Consider the following 19,409-nt stretch of genomic DNA (forward strand, 5'->3'; position numbering starts at 1 on the left):
CACAGTAAGCAGAAGCACATTGTAGTGTTGTGGTCAGTGTGTTGCTCTTACCTGGGTGATGGAGCCTCCCCGGTAGGAGATGGGAGAGTCTTGGTGCACTCTGGTACCTGGGATGCCCTTTGTGATGCTGCCCCCCTGCACTGCTGGCAAAGACCCTGCAAATTCAACACATCCAGGAGCAGAGTCAGGGCTTTATATTGGCATAGACATCTGTGAATGTACCAATAACAGAGAAGAGAATCAGTATAAGCAGAGAGCAGTGTACACTTGGTGCCCAACATCAAGGGGTGTGGAATGTATCTAGTTATGAACTCACCACGTCCAGCATTGGCGTCATGGGGCATCCCCTGCGTGGACAGGTTCTCTGCCAGGGATGACGGGCACCGCGGAGAAAGCTGCTCCTGCTTCACCACCGGGTAGGGACCTGGTGTGTGTGTGTGAGTCAGAGAGGGACAGAGTGAGACAAGAGCAGAGAGGAGAGAGAGTGTCAATGGAGAAAGCCCAGGACACCCAAAATCTACAATTGAAGGTTAGGGTAAGAAGAAGGCAACTCACCAGCAAACCAAGGCTGGGAGTGCTGCACCCACTCCAGACACTTGGACTCACCCACTTTCCTCTGATCCATCCAGGACAAACCCATCTGTACAGGGGGCATCTTCCCATGGTCCATCCCATGAGCCGGGCTATGCAGCTGCACTGGGGTGCCCTGCGAACCACACAACAACAGTGAGCATGGTGAACGGCAAAACTCTATTCACTTTCACAATAACTCAACATCTAATGGGTGCTATGGCTCTCTCGAGTAGTGTCCTATACCTGTGTGATAGACCCCCCTGGCTTGTTGGAGGAGATGAGAGGGGGTGGCTCTGGCATATGGAGGGGGAGCACCGCTGCCAATCTGGCACCATCCTGCTGCAGACCAGGGGGCCCAGAGTGGCCAGCCTGCTGGAAAGCTGAGAGCAAAGACAGAAATATACTTTAAAAATATAGACATGGCAGTTTAGGGAAGCAAAGTAGGATTGGCTAAGAATAGCACAGAGCAAGGAGACATAACAATGAAATGGGAGATGAGACTTGAACTGGAATAGGGAGGGGTGAGGGTCTGCCGATGGGAATAGGGAGGGGTGAGGGTATGACGATGGGAATAGGGAGGGGTGAGGGTCTGCCGATGGGAATAGGGAGGAGTGAGGGTATGACGATGGGAATAGGGAGGGGTGAGGGTCTGACGATGGGAATAGGGAGGGGTGAGGGTATGACGATGGGAATAGGGAGGGGTGAGGGTCTGCCGATGGGAATAGGGAGGGGTGAGGGTATGACGATGGGAATAGGGAGGGGTGAGGGTCTGCCGATGGGAATAGGGAGGAGTGAGGGTATGACGATGGGAATAGGGAGGGGTGAGGGTCTGACGATGGGAATAGGGAGGGGTGAGGGTCTGACGATGGGAATAGGGAGGGGTGAGGGTCTGACGATGGGAATAGGGAGGGGTGAGGGTCTGACGATGGGAATAGGGAGGGGTGAGGGTCTGACGATGGGAAAAGCGAGGGGTGAGGGTCTGCCGATGGGAATAGGGAGGGGTGAGGGTATGATGATGGGAATAGGGAGGGGTGAGGGTCTGACGATGGGAATAGGGAGGGGTGAGGGTATGACGATGGGAATAGGGAGGGGTGAGGGTCTGACGATGGGAATAGGGAGGGGTGAGGGTCTGCCGATGGGAATAGGGAGGGGTGAGGGTCTGCCGATGGGAATAGGGAGGGGTGAGGGTATGACGATGGGAATAGGGAGGGGTGAGGGTCTGCCGATGGGAATAGGGAGGGGTGAGGGTCTGCCGATGGGAATAGGGAGGGGTGAGGGTATGACGATGGGAATAGGGAGGGGTCAGGGTATGACGATGGGAATAGGGAGGGGTGAGGGTATGACGATGGGAAAAGCGAGGGGTGAGGGTATGACGATGGGAAAAGCGAGGGGTGGGGGTATGACGATGGGAATAGGGAGGGGTGAGGGTATGACGATGGGAATAGGGAGGGATGAGGGTTTGACGAGAGGGAATAATAGTAAGGCAGGGAAGGTCTGGGGAATAGAGAGGGGTTGTAGTGGGACAGTGGACAGTCAGAGCACTTCTAACTCACATGGCTCTCAGATATCTCAATTCTTAATAGCCAACACCCGTCACATGATCGGGTCATTCTCACAGACATCTCAGCTAAGAAGTAGGCTACAAATGAGACAGACACATCGGGGACGCAACTGCGCGGATCCTTCTTATCGAATTCCGAGGCGCATATTGGCCTACAGTACTTTTCGTCAGCCAACAAGATGAGTAAGCCTTACAAACAGCAAAAGCTATAGCCTATGTCAATCCCCCATAGTACAAAAGTTTACCTATTCAATTGGTCAACTTGTCTTTCTGTGCAAGAAATAAATATTCCAAACATACTCTGGGACAGTTGGGAAAGGGAAAGGGTGATACCAGGTCAGCTGTACAACTGAATGCCTTCAACTGAAATGTGTCTCCCGCATTTAACCCAACCCCTCTGAATCAGAGAGGTGGAGGGGGGATGCCTTAATCAACATCCATGTCTTCGGCGCCCGGGGAACAGTGGGTTAACTGCCTTGCTCAGGGGCAAAACGACAGATTTTTACCTTGTCAGCTCTGGGATTCGATCCAGCAACCTTTCGGTTACTGGCCCAACGCTCTAACCACTTGGCTACCTTGTGGGATGCGATAGAACCACTAGCATCAAAAAAACTGTGGCTGATGCAAACGATCAGAACGTTAATCTTAAAATGTTGATAAACTATAAGGATATTTCTATTTCTTGACATTTGTGCAGAAATGCGCACACGGCTATAAGCGCGAATGTTCCAAAATGCAATCAATTAGCAGCGAAACACTGTTCTCCAAAGTGACCGCAAACGCGATTATGCATGTAATTCTTTATTATAAAAGTTGCATTTTATGGTGAAAATGATCTTCCCCAAACTTGAAACTCACACGCTGCCTATGTATGCCAGTTAGGCTCTACACTGGTCGTAAAGCGTGTGTGCTTAACTTTTAAGAAATTTTGGCCACTTCAGTTGTGATACAAACCTTATCAAAACATATAGGCCTATGGACTAGGCCAGTAGTTCAAACTTGTTATAGTCCCGTACCCCTTCAAACATTCAACCTCTAGCTGTGTACCCCCGCTCGCACTCTCAAATGTTGTTTTTTGCCATCATTGTAAGCCTGCCACACACACACACACACACACACACACACAAACAAACACACACACTATACAATACATTTATTAAACACAAGAATGAGTGTGAGTTTTGTCACAAGAAGGCCAGCATCCTGGAGTCGCCTTCATTGTTGACGTTGAGACTGGTGTTTTGATGGTACTATTTAATGAAGCTGCCAGTTGAGGACTTGTGAGGCGTCTGTTTCTCAAACTCCTCTTTTTATTCTGGTTAGAGCCAGTTTGCGCTGTTCTGTGAAGGGAGCAGTATGCAGCGTTGTACGAGATCTTCAGTTTCTTGGCAATTTCTCGCATGGAATAGCCTTAATTTCTCAGAACAAGAATAGACTGATGAGTTTCAGAAGAAATTGTTGTTTCTGGCATTTTTAATTGTTTCTTGGATTGTGAGCCTGTAATCGAACTCATCAGTACTGATGCCCCTGATACTGAACTAAAATGACAGTTTTATTGCTTCTTTAATCAGGACAACAGTTTGCAGCTGTGCTAACATAATTGCAAAAGGGTTTTCTAATGATCAATTAGCATTTTAAAATTATAAACTTGGTTCCAAGATGGCGTAGCAGTCGGACGTGTGTTTTGTCTTGTCCCGTCCCGTAAATGTTTTGCTTACCTCGTATATATTTTAATCTCACTTTCCATCTACGGACTGAATATACTCTCCTACAACCCGCCTCACCCAATGTGGTACGGATCTGCTATTTTTATACTTTAGAACTGGAACCCCCATCAGAAGCTAGCCAGCTAACTAGCAGTCAGTTAGCCACTGCTAGAGGTCTTCACCGTTAACTCGGACACCAGTAAGCCTAAGCTCGGTCAATACCTGCCAGTCTGCACAGTGCGATATCAACCCAGAGCATATCAGACTGCTTTTTCTCTACCACATCTCCGGATTCCGACTGCAAGCCCTGAACCTCTCCACCGGATCATCGCAGCTAGCTAGCTGCAATCCGAGTGGCTACTCCTGGATAACGTCTACGTCCCAAAAGAAGGAACCGGTTAGACTTGAGCTAGGCCCATCTCCCGGCAAGCCGAGGAGGTCCACCAGCCAATTCTTGGGCTACAATACCTATTTTGCCATTCACTGCCGATCCATCACGACTGGTCTGCCAACGTATTCATCCGAAGTGGTTTCAATAGGGTCATCCGTTGCGATTTCACCGAAGGCCTATCTGCAAGCCCCGGTCCGCTAGCAGTCTGAATCGCCGTGTCTCCAGCTCGCCTTGCGTAGTAGAGACTACTGAATCGGCTCCCTGACTCACCTATATTGCTACTCATTGGACCTTATGATCACTCGGCTACACATGCCTCTCCCTAATGTCAATACGCCTTGTCTATTGCTGTTATGGTTTGTGATTGTTGTCTTATTTCACTGTAGAGCCCCCCACAGCCCTGCCCAATATGCCTTAGATAGCCTTTTTGTCCCGCCCCACACACATGCGGTGACCTCACCTGGCTTAACTGGTTCCTCTAGAGACAAAACCTCTCTCATCATCACTCAATGCCTAGGTTTACCTCCACTGTACTCACATCCTACCATACCATTGTCTGTACATTATGCCTTGAATCTAGTCTTCCACGCCCAGAAATCTGCTCCTTTTACTCTCTGTTCCGAACGCACTAGACGACCAGTTCTTATAGCCTTCAGTCGTACCCTTATCCTACTCCTCCTCTGGTGATGTAGAGGTTAACCCAGGCCTGCAGCCCCCAGCACCACTCCCATTCCCCAGGCGCTCTCATTTGTTGACTTCCGTAACCGTAAAAGCCTTAGTTTCATGCATGTTAACATCAGAAGCCTCCTCCCTAAGTTTGTTATATTCACTGCTTCACCATACTCCGCCAACCCTGATGTCCTGGCTTAGGAAGGCCACCAAAAATCCTGAAATTTCCATCCCCAACTACAACATTTTCCGACAAGATAGAACTGCCATAGGGGGCGGAGTTGCAATCTACTGCAGAGTTCTGTCTATGCTATCCAGGTGTGTGCCCAAACAATTCAGCTTCTACTTTTAACAATCCAACTTTCCAGAAACAAGTCTCTCACCATTGCCGCTTGTTATAGACCCCCCTCAGCCCCCAGCTGTGCCCTGGACACCATATGTGTTTTAATTGCCCCCCATCTATCTTCAGAGTTTGTACTGTTAGGTGACCTAAACTGGGATATGATTGACATCCCGGCCGTCCTACAATCTAAGCTAGATGCCCTCAATCTCACACAAATGATCAAGGAACCTACCAGGTACAACCCTAAATCCGGAACAACGGGTACCCTCTTAGATATCATCCTGACCAACTTGCCCTCTAAATACACCTCTGCTGTCTTCAACAAGGATCTCAGTGATCACTGCCTCATTGCTTGCGCCCGTAAAGGGTCTGCGGTCAAACGACCACCCCTCATGACTGTCAAACACTCTCTAAAACACTTCAGCGAGCAGGCCTTTCTAATATTCCTGGCCCAGGTATCCTGGAAGGACATTGACCACATCCCGTCAGTAGAGGATGCCTGGTTGCATGCCCCATTCAAAAAATGTAGAACTAAGAACAGATATAGCCCTTGGTTCACCCCAGATTTGACCAGCACAAAAACATCCTGTGGCGATGTGCATTAGCATCGAATATCCCCCGCGATATGAACTTTTCAGGGGAGTAAGGAACCAATACACACAGTCACTTAGGAAAGCTATAGCTAGCTTTTTCAAACAGAAATTTGCATAATGTAGCACTAATTCCAAAAAGTTCTGGGACACTGTAAAGTCCATGGAGAATAAGAAGCACCTCCTCCCACCTGCCCACTGCACTGAGGCTAGGAAACACTGTCACCACCGATAAATCTACGATAATCGTTCATTCAAGAAGCACTTTTCTACGGCAGGTCATGCTTTCCATCTGGCTACCCCAAGCCCGGCCAACAGCTCTGCACCCCCTAAAGAAACTTGCCCAAGACCCCCCCCCCCCCCCCCCCCCCCCCGGCTTCTCATTCACCCAAATCCAGACAGCTGATGTTCTGAAAGAGCTGCATAATCTGGATCCTTACAAATCAGCTGGGCTAGACAATCTCGACCCTCTCTTTCTAAAATTATCCGCCAAAATTGATGCAACCCCTATTACTAGCCTGATCAACTTCTATTTCGTATCGTCAGATATACCCAAAGATTGGAAAGCTGCCGCGGTCATCCCCCTCTTCAAATGGGGATACACTCGAGACAAACTGGTAAAGACCTACAGTTGAAGTCAGAAGTCTACATACACTTAGGTGTCATTTAAACTGGTTTTCATTTCTTGTTAACAAACTAGAGTTGTGGCAAGTGGGTTAGGACATCGACTTTGTGCATGACACAAGTCATTTTTCCACTAATTGTTTACAGACAGATTATTTCACAATTCCAGTGGGTCAGAAGTTTACATACACTAAGTTGACTGTGCCTTTAAACAGCATGGGAAAATCCCATAAAATGATGTCATGGCTTTAGAAGCTTCTGATAGGCTAATTGACATCATTTCAGTCAATTGGAGGTGTACCTGTGGATGTATTTCAAAGCCTACCTTCAAATGCAGTGCGTCTGCTTGACATCATGGGAAAATCAAAAGAAATCAGCCAAGACCTCAGAATTTTTTTTTAGCAGTGTACAATGGATGGAGCGAGACATGATGTCCCAGATGTGCTCAATTGGATTCAGGTCTGGGGAACGGGCAGGCCAGTCCATAGCATCAATGCCTTCCTCTTGCAGGAACTGCTGACACACTCCAGCCACATGAGGTCTAGCATTGTCTTGCATTAGGAGGAACCCAGGGCCAACCGCACCAGCATATGGTCTCACAAGGGGCCTGAGGATCTCATCTCGGTACCTAATGGCAGTCAGGCTACCTCTGGCAAGCACATGGAGGGCTGTGCAGCCCCCCAAAGAAATGCCACCCCACACCATGACTGACCCACCACCAAACCGGTCATGCTGGAGGATGTTGCAGGCAGCAGAACGTTCTCCACGGCGTCTCCAGACTCGGTCACGTCTGTCACATGTGCTCAGTGTGAAGTTGCTTTCATCTGTGAAGAGCACAGGCCGCCAGTGGCGAATTTGCCAATCTTGGTGTTCTCTGGCAAATGCCAAACGTCCTGCACGGTGTTGGGGTGTAAGCACAACCCCCATCTGTGGACGTCGGGCCATCATACCACCCTCATGGAGTCTGTTTCTGACCGTTTGAGCAGACACATGCACATTTGTGGCCTGCTGGAGGTCATTTTGCAGGGCTCTGGCAGTGCTCCTCCTGGCACAAAGGCGGAGGTAGCGGTCCTGCTGCTGGGTTGTTGCCCTCCTATGGCCTCCTCCACGTCTCCTGATGTACTGGCCTGTCTCCTGGTAGCGCCTCCATGCTCTGGACACTACGCTGACAGACACAGCAAACCTTCTTGCCACAGCTCGCATTGATGTGCCATCCTGGATGAGCTGCACTACCTGAGCCACTTGTGTGGGTTGTAGACTCCGTCTCATGCTACCACTAGAGTGAAAGCACCGCCAGCATTCAAAAGTGACCAAAACATCAGCCAGGAAGCATAGGAACTGAGAAGTGGTCTGTGGTCACCACCTGCAGAACCACTCCTTTATTGGGGGTGTCTTGCTAATTGCCTATAATTTCCACCTGTTGTCTATTCCATTTGCACAACAGCATGTGAAATGTATTGTCAATCAGTGTTGCTTCCTAAGTGGACAGTTTGATTTCACAGAAGTGTGATTGACTTGGAGTTACATTGTGTTGTTTAAGTGTTCCCTTTATTTTTTTGAGCAGTGTATTTGGCTAAGGTGTATGTAAACTTCCGACTTCAACTGTATATCCATCCTGCCCAGCCTTCCGAAAATCTTCGAAAGCCACGTTAACAAACAGATCACCAACCATTCCGAATCCCACCGTACCTTCTTCACTATGCAATCTGGTTTCCGAGCTGGTCATGGGTGTACCTCAGCCACACTCAAGGTCCCGAACGATATCATAACTGCCATCGATAAAAGACAGTACTGTGCAGCCGTCTTCATCGACCTGGCCAGGGCTTTTGACTCTATCAATCACCGCATTCTTATCGGCAGACTCAATAGCCTAGATTTCTCAAATGACTGCCTCGCCTGGTTCACCAACTACTTCTCTGATAGAGTTCAGTGTGTCAAATCGGAGGGCCTGTTGTCCGGACCTCTGGCGGTCTCTATGGGGGTGCCACAGGGTTCAATTCTCGGGCTGACTCTTTTCTCTGTATATATCAATGATGTCGCTCTTGCTGCTGGTGATTCTCTGATCCACCTCTATGCAGACAACACCATTCTGTATACATCTGGCCCTTCTTTGGACACTGTGTTAACAAACCTCCAAACGAGCTTCAATGCCATACAACACTCCTTCCGTGGCCTCCAACTGTTTTTAAATGCTAGTAAAACTAAATGCATGCTCTTCAACCAATTGCTGCCCACACCCGGCCGCCCGACTAGCATCACAACTCTGGAGGGTTCTAACTTAGAATATGTGGACAACTACAAATACCTAGGTGTCTGGTTAGACTAAAATTCTCCTTCCAGACTCGCATTAAGCATCTTCAATCAAAAATGAAATCTAAAATCTGCTTCCTATTTCGCAACAAAGCCTCCTTCACTCATGCTGCCAAACATACCCTTGTAAAAGTGACTACACTACCGATCCTTGACTTCGGCGATGTCATTTACAAAATAGCCTCCAACACTCTACTCAGCAAATTGGATGTAGTCTATCACAGTGCCATAAGTTGTCACCAAAGCCCCATATACTACCCACCACTGCGACCTCGCTACATATTCATCGCCAAACCCACTGGCTCCAGGTCATCTATAAGTCTTTGTTAGGTAAAGCCCCACCTTATCTCAGCTCACTGGTCACCATAGCAACACCCACCCATAGCACACGCTCCAGCAGGTATATTTCACTGGTCTTCCCCAAAGCCAACACTTCCTTTGGCCACCTTTCTTTCCAGTTCTCTGCTGCCAATGACTGGAACGAATAGCAAAAATCACTGGCTGGAGACGTATATCTCCCTCACTAACTTTAAGCATCAGCTGTCTGAGCAGCTTACCGATCAATGTACCTGTACACAGCCAATCTGTAAATAGCACACCCAACTACCTCATCCCCATATTGTTATTTATCTTCTTGCTCTTTTGCAAATCAAATCAAATTTATTTATAAAAAATGTGCTTATCTTTCAAAAACAAGGACATTTCTAAGTGACCCCAAACTTTTGAACGGCAGTGTGTTTGTGAAATTAGTTTTGATTTAGAATGGACCATTATCATGCACTTGTCTCAGAACAGGGTCACGGGGGAAAAAAATAGATGTCATCTAACCACTTAAATAGTGAATGGAGGACGCTTTTCCCGTGGTTTATTTTCATGCCTGCCAGGTACGCTATACTCCCGCTGTAAAGCAAAACAATGTGCCTAATATTAGGAAAGTTGATAAATAAATATAAACTGAACAAAAACATAAACGCAACATGTAAAGTGTTGGTCCCATGTTTCATGAGCTGAAATAAAAGATCCCAGAAATTGTCCATACACACAAAAAGCTTATTTCTCTCAAATGTTGTGCACAAAATTGTTTACATTCCTGTTAGTGAGCATTTCGCCTTGCCAAGATAATCCATCCACATGACATGTGTGCATATCAAAAAGCTGATTAAACAGCATGACCATTACACAGGTGCACATTGGGCTGGGGACAATAAAAGGCCACTCTAAAATGTGCAGTTTTGTCACACAACACAAAGCCAATCGGCATGCTGACTGCAGGAATGTCCACCACAGCTGTTGCCAGAGAATTGAATGTTCATTTTTCTATCCTAAGGCGCCTCCAATGTCATTTTAAAGAATTTGGCTATACGTCCAACCGGTGTCAGAACTGCAGACCATGTGTAAACACACCAGCGCAGGACTTCCACATCTGGCTTCTTCACCTGCAGGATCATCTGAGACCAGCTACCCAGACAGCTGATGAAACTGAGGAGTATTTATGTCTGTAATAAAGCCCTTTTGTGGAAAAAAAACAAACAAATTCTGATTGGTTGGGCCTGGCTCAACCCCTGCCCAGTCAAGTGAAATCCATAGATTAGGGTGCTGGGTACCAGGGATTAGCACATTTGGGAGGCCACTAATGACCAACAGCAGCATCAGAGCTTGGAGAAGCCTAGTTACCACAACTAAACGGCCACGTGGAATTTGACTGTGGTCACCGTAACAGCCGTAAGTGGGACTCACAGGAGTTATAGTGGAGTAGGTGCTGGTCGTGGCTGAGCTTGGCCATGTCTCGATGGGACATTGGGTAGGGGGACATGATGGGCCGGCCCAGGGTAGTGGCCCTCAGGTCCTCTGGCCCCACCGGCTGCTTCTTAGGGTCACCATGAGGAGAGAAGGCCCGGGACTTATCTGCAAGACGGGACAAACACACACACACAAACGGTAAGGGATGGGGGGTAATTGCTATCTTTCTGGAAGCTGAGAACCATCCCTTGGTCAGCGCTAGCTTTTTATGCTCCTTCTCCTCATCATCATCATTACTATCATCATCATCATAGCAAGGAGTGCAGCCAGGCAGCGTCTGCGCAGTCAGCCACACAGCAACGCTGCTCCACACAGCCACAGCACACACACTGCCAAACCTTCTAATAGTGTTACACACACAATCCCACTGAGGAAGTGAATTTAGCTAGGTGTGTGTTGGGCGAAGGGGTATGAGTTAGGGATAGATTGGGGTGGGGCGGGGTGTGAACCTACGTAATCCGTGAAGTAGAGTCTGCAGCCACCTCTCGTTGCCTTCCAGCTCTGCAGGGACACAGACATACTGCAGCTGATCACACACAGTCACGCGTACATATGTCCATGTAGGGCTGGGCGATATGACCAAATATTATATCTCAGATTTTTTTTTTTTAATTGACGGTATTTGACGGTATTTTATGTGTTTTAATAATAAAAGTTCTAAATTTGCTTCATGAGTAGTGCGTGACCCTAGGATGGCAACGCATACAGTTGAAGTTGGAAGTTTACATACACTTAGGTTGTAGTCATCAAAATTAGTTTTTCAACCACTCCACAAATTTGTTGTTAACAAACTTTAGTTCTGGCAAGTCGGTTAGGAGATCAACTTAGTGCATTACACAAGTACTTTTTCCAACAATTTACAAACAGAATATTTCACTTATAATTCCATGTCAGCTGTTTGCAGATGTAAGAAATTCCCTGTAATTCCCTGTGCCTTTAAACAGCATGGGAAATTCCAGAAAATGATGTCATGGCTTTAGACGCTTCTTATAGGTTAATTGACATAATTTGAGTCAATTGGGGGTGTACCTGTGGATGTATTTCAAGGCCTACCTTCAAACTCTGCCTCTTTGCTTGACATCATGGGAAAATCAAAAGAAATCAGCCAAGACCTCGGAAAAAAATTATAGACCTGCACAAGTCTGGTTCATCCTTGGGAGCAATTTCCAAACGCCTGAAAGTACCACGTTCATCTGTACAAACAATAGTACGCAAGTATAAACACCATGGGACCACGCAGCCGTCATACCGCTCAGGAAGGAGACGCGTTCTGTCTCCTAGAGATGAACGTACTTTGATGCGAAAAGTGCAAATCAATCCCTGAACAACAGCAAACGACCTTGTGAAGATGCTGGAGGAAATACGTACAAAAGTATCTATATCCACAGTAAAACGAGTCCTATATTCACATAACCTGAAAGGCCGCTCACTCAGCAAGGAAGAAGCCACTGCTCCAAAACCGCCATAAAAAAGCCAGGCTACGGTTTGCAACTGCACATGAGGACAAAGATCGTACTTTTTGGAGAAATGTCCTCTGGACTGATAAAACAAAAATAGAACTGTTTGGCCATCGTTATGTTTGGAGGAAAAAGGCTTGCAAGCCGAACAACACCATCCCAACAGTGAAGCACGGGGGTGGCAGCATCATGTTGTGTGGGTGCTTTGCTGCAGGAGGGACTGGTGCACTTCACAAAATGTAAGGAATCATGAGGATGGAAAATTACGTGGATATATTGAAGCAACATCTCAAGACATCAGTCACGAAGTTAAAGCTTGGTCAAAAATGGGTCTTCCAAATGGACAATGACCCCAAGCATACTTCCAAAGTTGTGGCAAAATGGCTTAAGGACAACAAAGACCTGACCTCAATCCCATAGAAAATTTGTGGGCATAACTGAGCGTGTGCGAGCAAGGAGGCCTACAAAGCTGACTCAGTTACACCAGCTCTGTCAGGGGGAATGGGCCAAAATCCACCCAACATATTGTGGGAAGCTTGTGGAAGGCTACCCAAAACATTTGACTCAAGTTAAACAATTTAAAGGCAATGCTACCAAATACTAATTGAGTGTATGTAAACTTCTGACCCACTGGGAATGTGATGAAAGAAATAAAAGCTGAAATAAATCATTCTCTCTACTATTCTACTGGCATTTCACATTCTTAAAATAAAGTAGTGATCCTAACTGAACTAAGACAGGGAATTTTTACTAGGGTTAAATGTCAGAAATTGTGAAAAACTGAGTTTAAATGTATCTGGCTAAGGTGTATGTATTTTGATTGTTTTATACTGTTCAATTCAACTTTAAAATAATTTCCATCAATTTCTGCATTTGACATAATTTCCACACTGCCACGTAGGGCTGCACGATATGAGCAAGCAATCTGAGCCTTATTTTTCACCAAATGTTGCAATTTGACTTATTTGACTTAGGATTTAGAGCAAAACACTTGGGTTAACTGTTGGAATCATGGAAATAATAGGTCTATTCTAGTTATATAGTTAGAATATTGCACACTTTTAATACAGTGTTGTTTGACATGACAACTAATGAAAATGCCAGGGAGGAGTTATTATGACAGGGTAGGAACTAAAGTGTTGATAGGTGTTTCCTAGGGGACCCTATAATCTTTGGCTACATTGAATATTCTCTCTCTCTCTTAGCTACTTCATGTAGCTAACGTATTCCTCTTTAATCTAGAAGATACTGTTGCACCAATAAGATGCTGATTTAGGTCTACACCATCACTATTATTATCCGGCTGTATTAGCTAGCTACGTTTGCTTTTACTCAGTGCATTTATTGGCTAGCTAGCAATTAGCTTTAGCGGCTCACAAGATTTAGGAATAACTTGCTAAACTAGCTGTTTGCAGATGTAAGAAACACAAGCTAAGAGTGTAATTATAGAATGCTGGTAGATTTCTATTAAGAAGCAAAGTGACAACTGCATCATTGTCATCAACATTGTTGCATATGCTGCATTGACCATGCAGACTGAACGCAGCAAGTGTCTCGTGGTCGAGGAACATCAAATGTTCTCCTTGAGTGACAGGAGCCATGGCTAGGTCTGTGTGGAAAGCGGCATAGAGAGAGAGAGAGTGGAGAGAGATGACTCAAGTAGCGAAGTAAACTATAGAAATGGACGTCACACACTACGTATCACATTTAACAAACCAAAAATTCTAATACCGTTATAGAAGGTAAAGTAAAAACCCACACCGGTCCGTGCATCAATACCGGTATATCGCATAAAACGGTATACCGCCCAGCCCTATGTCCATCCAGCTCGAATCCCCAGATGGAAACTCTTCAGTCCTCCATGTCTGTCTGACTATTTATAACTCCAGCTCAACAGTGGAGAATTTTGTGTAAACATCTGCTAATTAACTTCTAAATAAGACTAGGTCTGGATAGGTCTAGTAACTCACATGGAGCACTACTCCACAATGATATCCAAGACTGAACTTAACACAGATCCCGCTGCATGCTTATACCTGACTGTGAGCCCAACAATCAATACCAGCACTTTAGACAACACACTGTGGAACTGACAGAGTCCTCAAGTAAGCATGGAATCATCCAGAGCTACCAGGAGCTTCTAAACAATAGCACCAACGTAGAATCAAAGTAACAGTTTAGCTGAAGGAGGGAGTTGTGTTTAGACTGAGCAGGAGGGTGAGAGGAGCTAGGGAGAGAGAGGGCTGATGTTCGTACCGTCCTTGTCGCTGGCGGAGGGGCTGCGTGGGTGGACGCGGGGGCTGCTGATGTTATGGGGGTCCCCCTGCGCTGGGTAGGGGTGCTGTTTGCTGGGCTGACCTACATGCTGCTTGGCCTCCTGGGAGGACTCTCCATGAGCCATGGTGATCTGCTGCTGGTAGAGAGCCAGGGCATGGGGGGGCAGCTCAGCCTTACTACACGCACCCCGAGGTCCACCATCCGGCATCTGGGGCATCTGCACACACAGGAGAGAGAAGCCTGGTGAGCAACAGATACACATACAAACAATATACACTCGGGAGATCCCACATCTAATGACCCGGTTCCTCTTATTTTCCCTAATGCCTGGCACCTCATTTCTCCTCTGGGTCAATGTATCCCCTCTCCTCCAGCTGGCCTTCTTATCTAATACAAATATGATAGGGCTTCATCATTTTACTCGCCATGCTGTTATCTGTGTAAGAAGCAGTATTGTCATTACAGGAAGGCTGGCCTTAATACCACTAGGGGGTAGAATGACCAGGCTGGTCTAATCCAAGGACTTATCTGTTACTGATTCTACCTGGCTGGCTTCCATATGCTTTCCAAGGATGGAGGAGACAAAGATACAGGCTGTGGCCCTGGCGTGTAACGAGAGGAGGGGGATGCACTGACTCACACAGAAAGTGGTAAGACTCACAATAGGGGGGATGGCAGCAGCCCTCTGTTTGAGCTGCTTCAGGTCCATGGGCTTTTGCAGGGGGGAGGAGATGACCCCATCATGAGCATAGTTCAGCAGGCTGGGACGGCTGGGAGACGTCATCCTGGACAGGGAGAGAAAGAGACCGAGACAGAGAGAGAAGTAGAGGAGAGAGCAAGAGAGAGAAGTAACTAGAACACAGAGTTCCCCATTCAGTAGCATGCCAATGGATGTCCCACGCATTCCTTAATATGGCCACAACCCAGATTCTCTTATTTGCTTTCCCAATAAACACAGATTGACCTGGATCAGAATCTCGCACTATGAAAACCCAAAGAGAGCAGAGGTTCTGATTGTGTTTCCATCCCACATGCCTAACCACCCATCCCCCACTCGCAGATACACTCATACAAACCCACAAAGATACTCTGCCACACACACACACACAGACAAGAGACTGGGGAGCACACACACTCCCTCCCATTGTTTGCTTTGGCACAGAGGGCAACGTTTCCCTAGGCTCTGCCAATACATGCAGTCTGCTGTCATGGAAAAAACAGAACAAATACCATGCAAACACTGCAGGACGAATCACCACTCCCCCAAGCCGTCAGCCCACATCTTTGACACACACATTTGCGCTTGCAGGCAAACACACTCAGACAGAAGCACGCAGGTACATACAAAATGAGGACATTTTACTGATATCGATAATGACAAGTTGCCTATACTAGAACAATATTGTTTGATGGTGAAGAGAAAGGTGAAGTCTGTCAATATAGGCGACAGCTAACAGGACAACTGATCTTCAGAATTTAAAGTTGTAGTAGTGGTGGTTTTAAGGGTAATATGAAAAAGTAACTGTGTGCACATTAATGTTAAAAACATATCTTTAGAGTTATCGTTAAAAGGATTTTGTACATATCACCCAGCTATAGTACATACAGTGCCTTGCGAAAGTATTCGGCCCCCTTGAACTTTGCGACCTTTTGCCACATTTCAGGCTTCAGAGATCCTCACTGAACTTCTGGAGAGAGTTTGCTGCACTGAAAGTAAAGGGGCTGAATAATTTTGCACGCCCAATTTTTCAGTTTTTGATTTGTTAAAAAAGTTTGAAATATCCAATAAATGTCGTTCCACTTCATGATTGTGTCCCACTTGTTGTTGATTCTTTATGTTTGAAGCCTGAAATGTGGCAAAAGGTCGCAAAGTTCAAGGGGGCCGAATACTTTCGCAAGACACTGTACTACTGCACTGTTGGAGCTAGGAACACAAGCATTTCACTACACCTGCAATAACATCTGCTAAAAATGTGTGTGTGACAAATACAATTTGAACAGCCCCCCAGCCCTGAGCCCACACCTATAACCCCCCCACCCAGCCCTGGGCCCCCACATGTACCCCCCCCTCCGAGCCTCGAGTCCCCACATGCAACCCCCCCTACCCCACCCGGCCTTGAGCCCTCACATGAAACCCCACCCTACCCTGCCCTGAGCCCTCACATGCAATCCCCCTACCCCACCTAGCCCTGAGCCCCCACCTGTTCTTCTCTGTACTATCCAACTCCTCCAACTCGTCCGCGCTGCAGGTGGCACTAGAGTCACTGTCTGCGTGGGAGCCCGTCTTGGGCCCATGGTCCCTCTTGGAGCTCTTGGATGAGCTCTTGCTCTCCTCTGCATCTGCAGTGGGGGGCTTCATGTCTCGGTCTGTGGATTCGCTTGGCTGCTCCTTGCTGCCCTCCTCTGCCTCTGTCTTTACCTCCTGCTTGATGGCCTTCCCCACTTCTCCTGGGGGTTTCTCATCTCCTCGCTGGCCCATGTGGGAACCTGAGGCCTCCTTGTCCCCAGAGTTTGAGCCAGCTTTGGCCCTGCCACTACCCTCCTCTTTAGGCTTGCTGTCCTCAGAGGAACGTGGAGAGGGCAGGCTCTCTGTGTCAGAGCTGTTGTTAGCACCACCTGGTAAAGGACAGATAAAGAATGAAAGACCGCAGATATTACATTGGCTGCCTAGCTGAGTAGTAATCTAGTAAATCAAAATCAAATCAAATGTTATTGATCGCATACAGATATTTAGCAGTTACTGCGAGTGTATCAAAATCCAACAGTGCAGTAATAAAACAAAATACAGCAAAGTTGCTTAGGAGCCATGAACAGGGCAACCATGTCTATCGGTGCCATCTTGCTATCATGTAAAATCCTCGTCCTCTTTCACTTCCCTCTCTCTTGTGCCCCATATTTCTCTAAAACCATATTTCTCAAAATGCCACTTTCCACCTAATTGGCTTTCACTGTACAATGAGGGAGAACACAAAACCAATTTTGAACGTGGAGGAAATACCCTGGGACTTCCCAGCTCTATTCTGGTAACTGAGAATATAGGTATATCAACAAATTACTACATCAGGGGTCGGCAATATGTAGCATTCGGAAAGTATTCAGACCCCTTGACTTTTTCCACATTTTGTTAGGTTACAGCCTTATTCTAAAATAAAATAGTTGTTTCCTCTCATCAATCTACACACAATACCCCATAATGACAAAGTGAAAACAGGCTTTTACATAAAAATTAAAAATAAAACCCTTTCTTCCCAATTTCGTGGTATCCAATTGTTAGTAATTCCTATCTTGTCTCATCGCTACAACTTCCGCACAGGCTGGGAAGAGACGAAGGTCGAAAGCCATGCGTCCTCCCAAACACAACCTAACCAAGCCGCACTGCTTCTTAACACAGCGCGCATCCAACCCGGAAGCCAGCCGCACCAATGTGTCGGAGGAAACACCGTGCACTGCGCCCGGCCCGCCACAGGAGTTGCTGGTGCGCGATGATACAAGGACATCCCTACCGGCCAAACCCTCCCTAAACCGGACGACGCTAGGCCAATTGTGCGTCGCCCCACGGACCTCCCGGTCAAGGCCGGCTACGACAGAGCCTGGGCGCGAACACAGAGTCTCTGGTGGCATAGCTAGCGCTGCGATGCAGTGCCCTAGACCACTGCGCCACCCGGGAGGCCCGAAAACAGGCCTTTTGAAAATAAAAAACAGAAATATGTTATTGACATAAGTATTCCGACCCAAAGCTATGAGACGCAAAATTGAGCTCTGGTGCATCCTGTTTCCATTGATCATCCTTGAAATGTTTCTACAACTTGATTGGAGCACCTGTGGTAAATTAACTTGATCAGACATGATTTGGAAAGGCACACACCTGTCTATACAAGGTCCCACAGTTGACAGTGCATGTCAGCGCAAAAACTAAGCCATGAGGTTGAAGGAATTGTCTGTAAAGCTCAAAGACAGGATTGTGTCGAGGCACATTTCTGCAGAATTGAAGGTCCCCAAGAATACAGTGACCTCCATCATTCATAAGTGGAAGAAGTTTGGAACCAGTAAGACTCTTCCTAGAGCTGGCTGCCAGACCAAACTGAGCAATAGGGGGAGAAGGGCTTTGGTCAGGGAGGTGACCAAGAACCCGGTGGTCACTCTGACAGAGCTCTTCTGTAGAGTTGGGAGAACCTTCCAGAAGGACAACCATCTCTGCAGCACTTCACCAATTAGGCCTTTATGGTAGAGTGGCCAGACAGAAGCCACTCCTCAGTACAAGGTACATGACAGCCTACTTAGAGTTTGCCAAAAGGCACCTAAAAGGACTCTCAGACCATGAGAAACAAGATTCTCTGTTCTGATTAAACTAAGATTGAACTGTTTGGCCTGAATGCCAACCGTCACGTCTGGAGGAAACCTGGCACTGCTCATCACCTTCCTTACAGTGAAGCATGGTGGTAGCAGCATCATTCTGTGGGAGTTTTTCAGTGGCAGGGACTGGGGGAAAAAATAATGTTTTTGCTTTGTCATTATGGGGTATTGTGTGTAGATTTAAAAAACAATTTAATAAATGTTCAACATAACAAAATGTTGAGAAAGTAAATGGGTCTGAATTACTTTCCAAATGCACTTTGTCATTTTAATTTTGGGTCAAAAATACTAAAATCACCAGGAATTTAGCCAAAATCTGTATTCCCACAAATATTGATTCTAGATGCAAAGACTGAGCTATTGAGATGCCAAGGTTACTAATATACTAGAAACGACGAGCAATAACAGTTAACAGTATTGCGAATTTGGCCTAAAGTGAGTTGAGGGGCCGTTATCAACCCAGGGTATTTAAATGAGTCTACCAGTAATATGAGCAATCAGCCAGGATCCAAAAGAAGATTCTAGAATTAAAAACGCAGATGTTGGTATGTAGACCACATGTGTGGAAATATTTGATATATTTTCTATATAATGAATGTCTTAGCCAAGTGCTTTGAATTCCCATGCACCCATGGTCAGAATCTCATTTTGATGATTGCAGTCTTTGTATTCTCAGAATCGCATTCAACTCCATGTTTTACACAGACATTATTGTGATGCTGTTAAAAGTCCATATTGCACTTAATTCTTCCTTC

At 46.6% G+C, this 19,409-nt stretch overlaps 1 protein-coding gene across 10 annotated transcripts in view; it reads right to left on the minus strand.

The window, feature by feature from the left end:
* LOC139410851 (nuclear receptor corepressor 2-like) overlaps positions 1-19,409 on the minus strand; it is a 184,285-nt gene that overhangs the window by 22,244 nt on the left and 142,632 nt on the right. For 4 of the 10 annotated variants that reach the window (XM_071156430.1, XM_071156429.1, XM_071156431.1 and 1 more), the window contains exons 20-28: positions 16,503-16,917; positions 14,942-15,086; positions 14,281-14,518; positions 11,021-11,068; positions 10,505-10,672; positions 817-953; positions 556-706; positions 317-424; positions 52-155 (exon numbers count right to left, since the gene is read on the minus strand). In XM_071156430.1, the coding sequence (XP_071012531.1) occupies positions 52-155; positions 317-424; positions 556-706; positions 817-953; positions 10,505-10,672; positions 11,021-11,068; positions 14,281-14,518; positions 14,942-15,086; positions 16,503-16,917 (1,514 nt within the window). The remainder of the gene's footprint in view (positions 1-51; positions 156-316; positions 425-555; positions 707-816; positions 954-10,504; positions 10,673-11,020; positions 11,069-14,280; positions 14,519-14,941; positions 15,087-16,502; positions 16,918-19,409) is intronic. The other 6 variants (XM_071156438.1, XM_071156432.1, XM_071156439.1 and 3 more) reach the window with 4 other exon arrangements.

Source organism: Oncorhynchus clarkii, chromosome 6, assembly GCF_045791955.1.
Source record: "Oncorhynchus clarkii lewisi isolate Uvic-CL-2024 chromosome 6, UVic_Ocla_1.0, whole genome shotgun sequence".
Taxonomy (NCBI): Eukaryota; Metazoa; Chordata; class Actinopteri; order Salmoniformes; family Salmonidae; genus Oncorhynchus; species Oncorhynchus clarkii.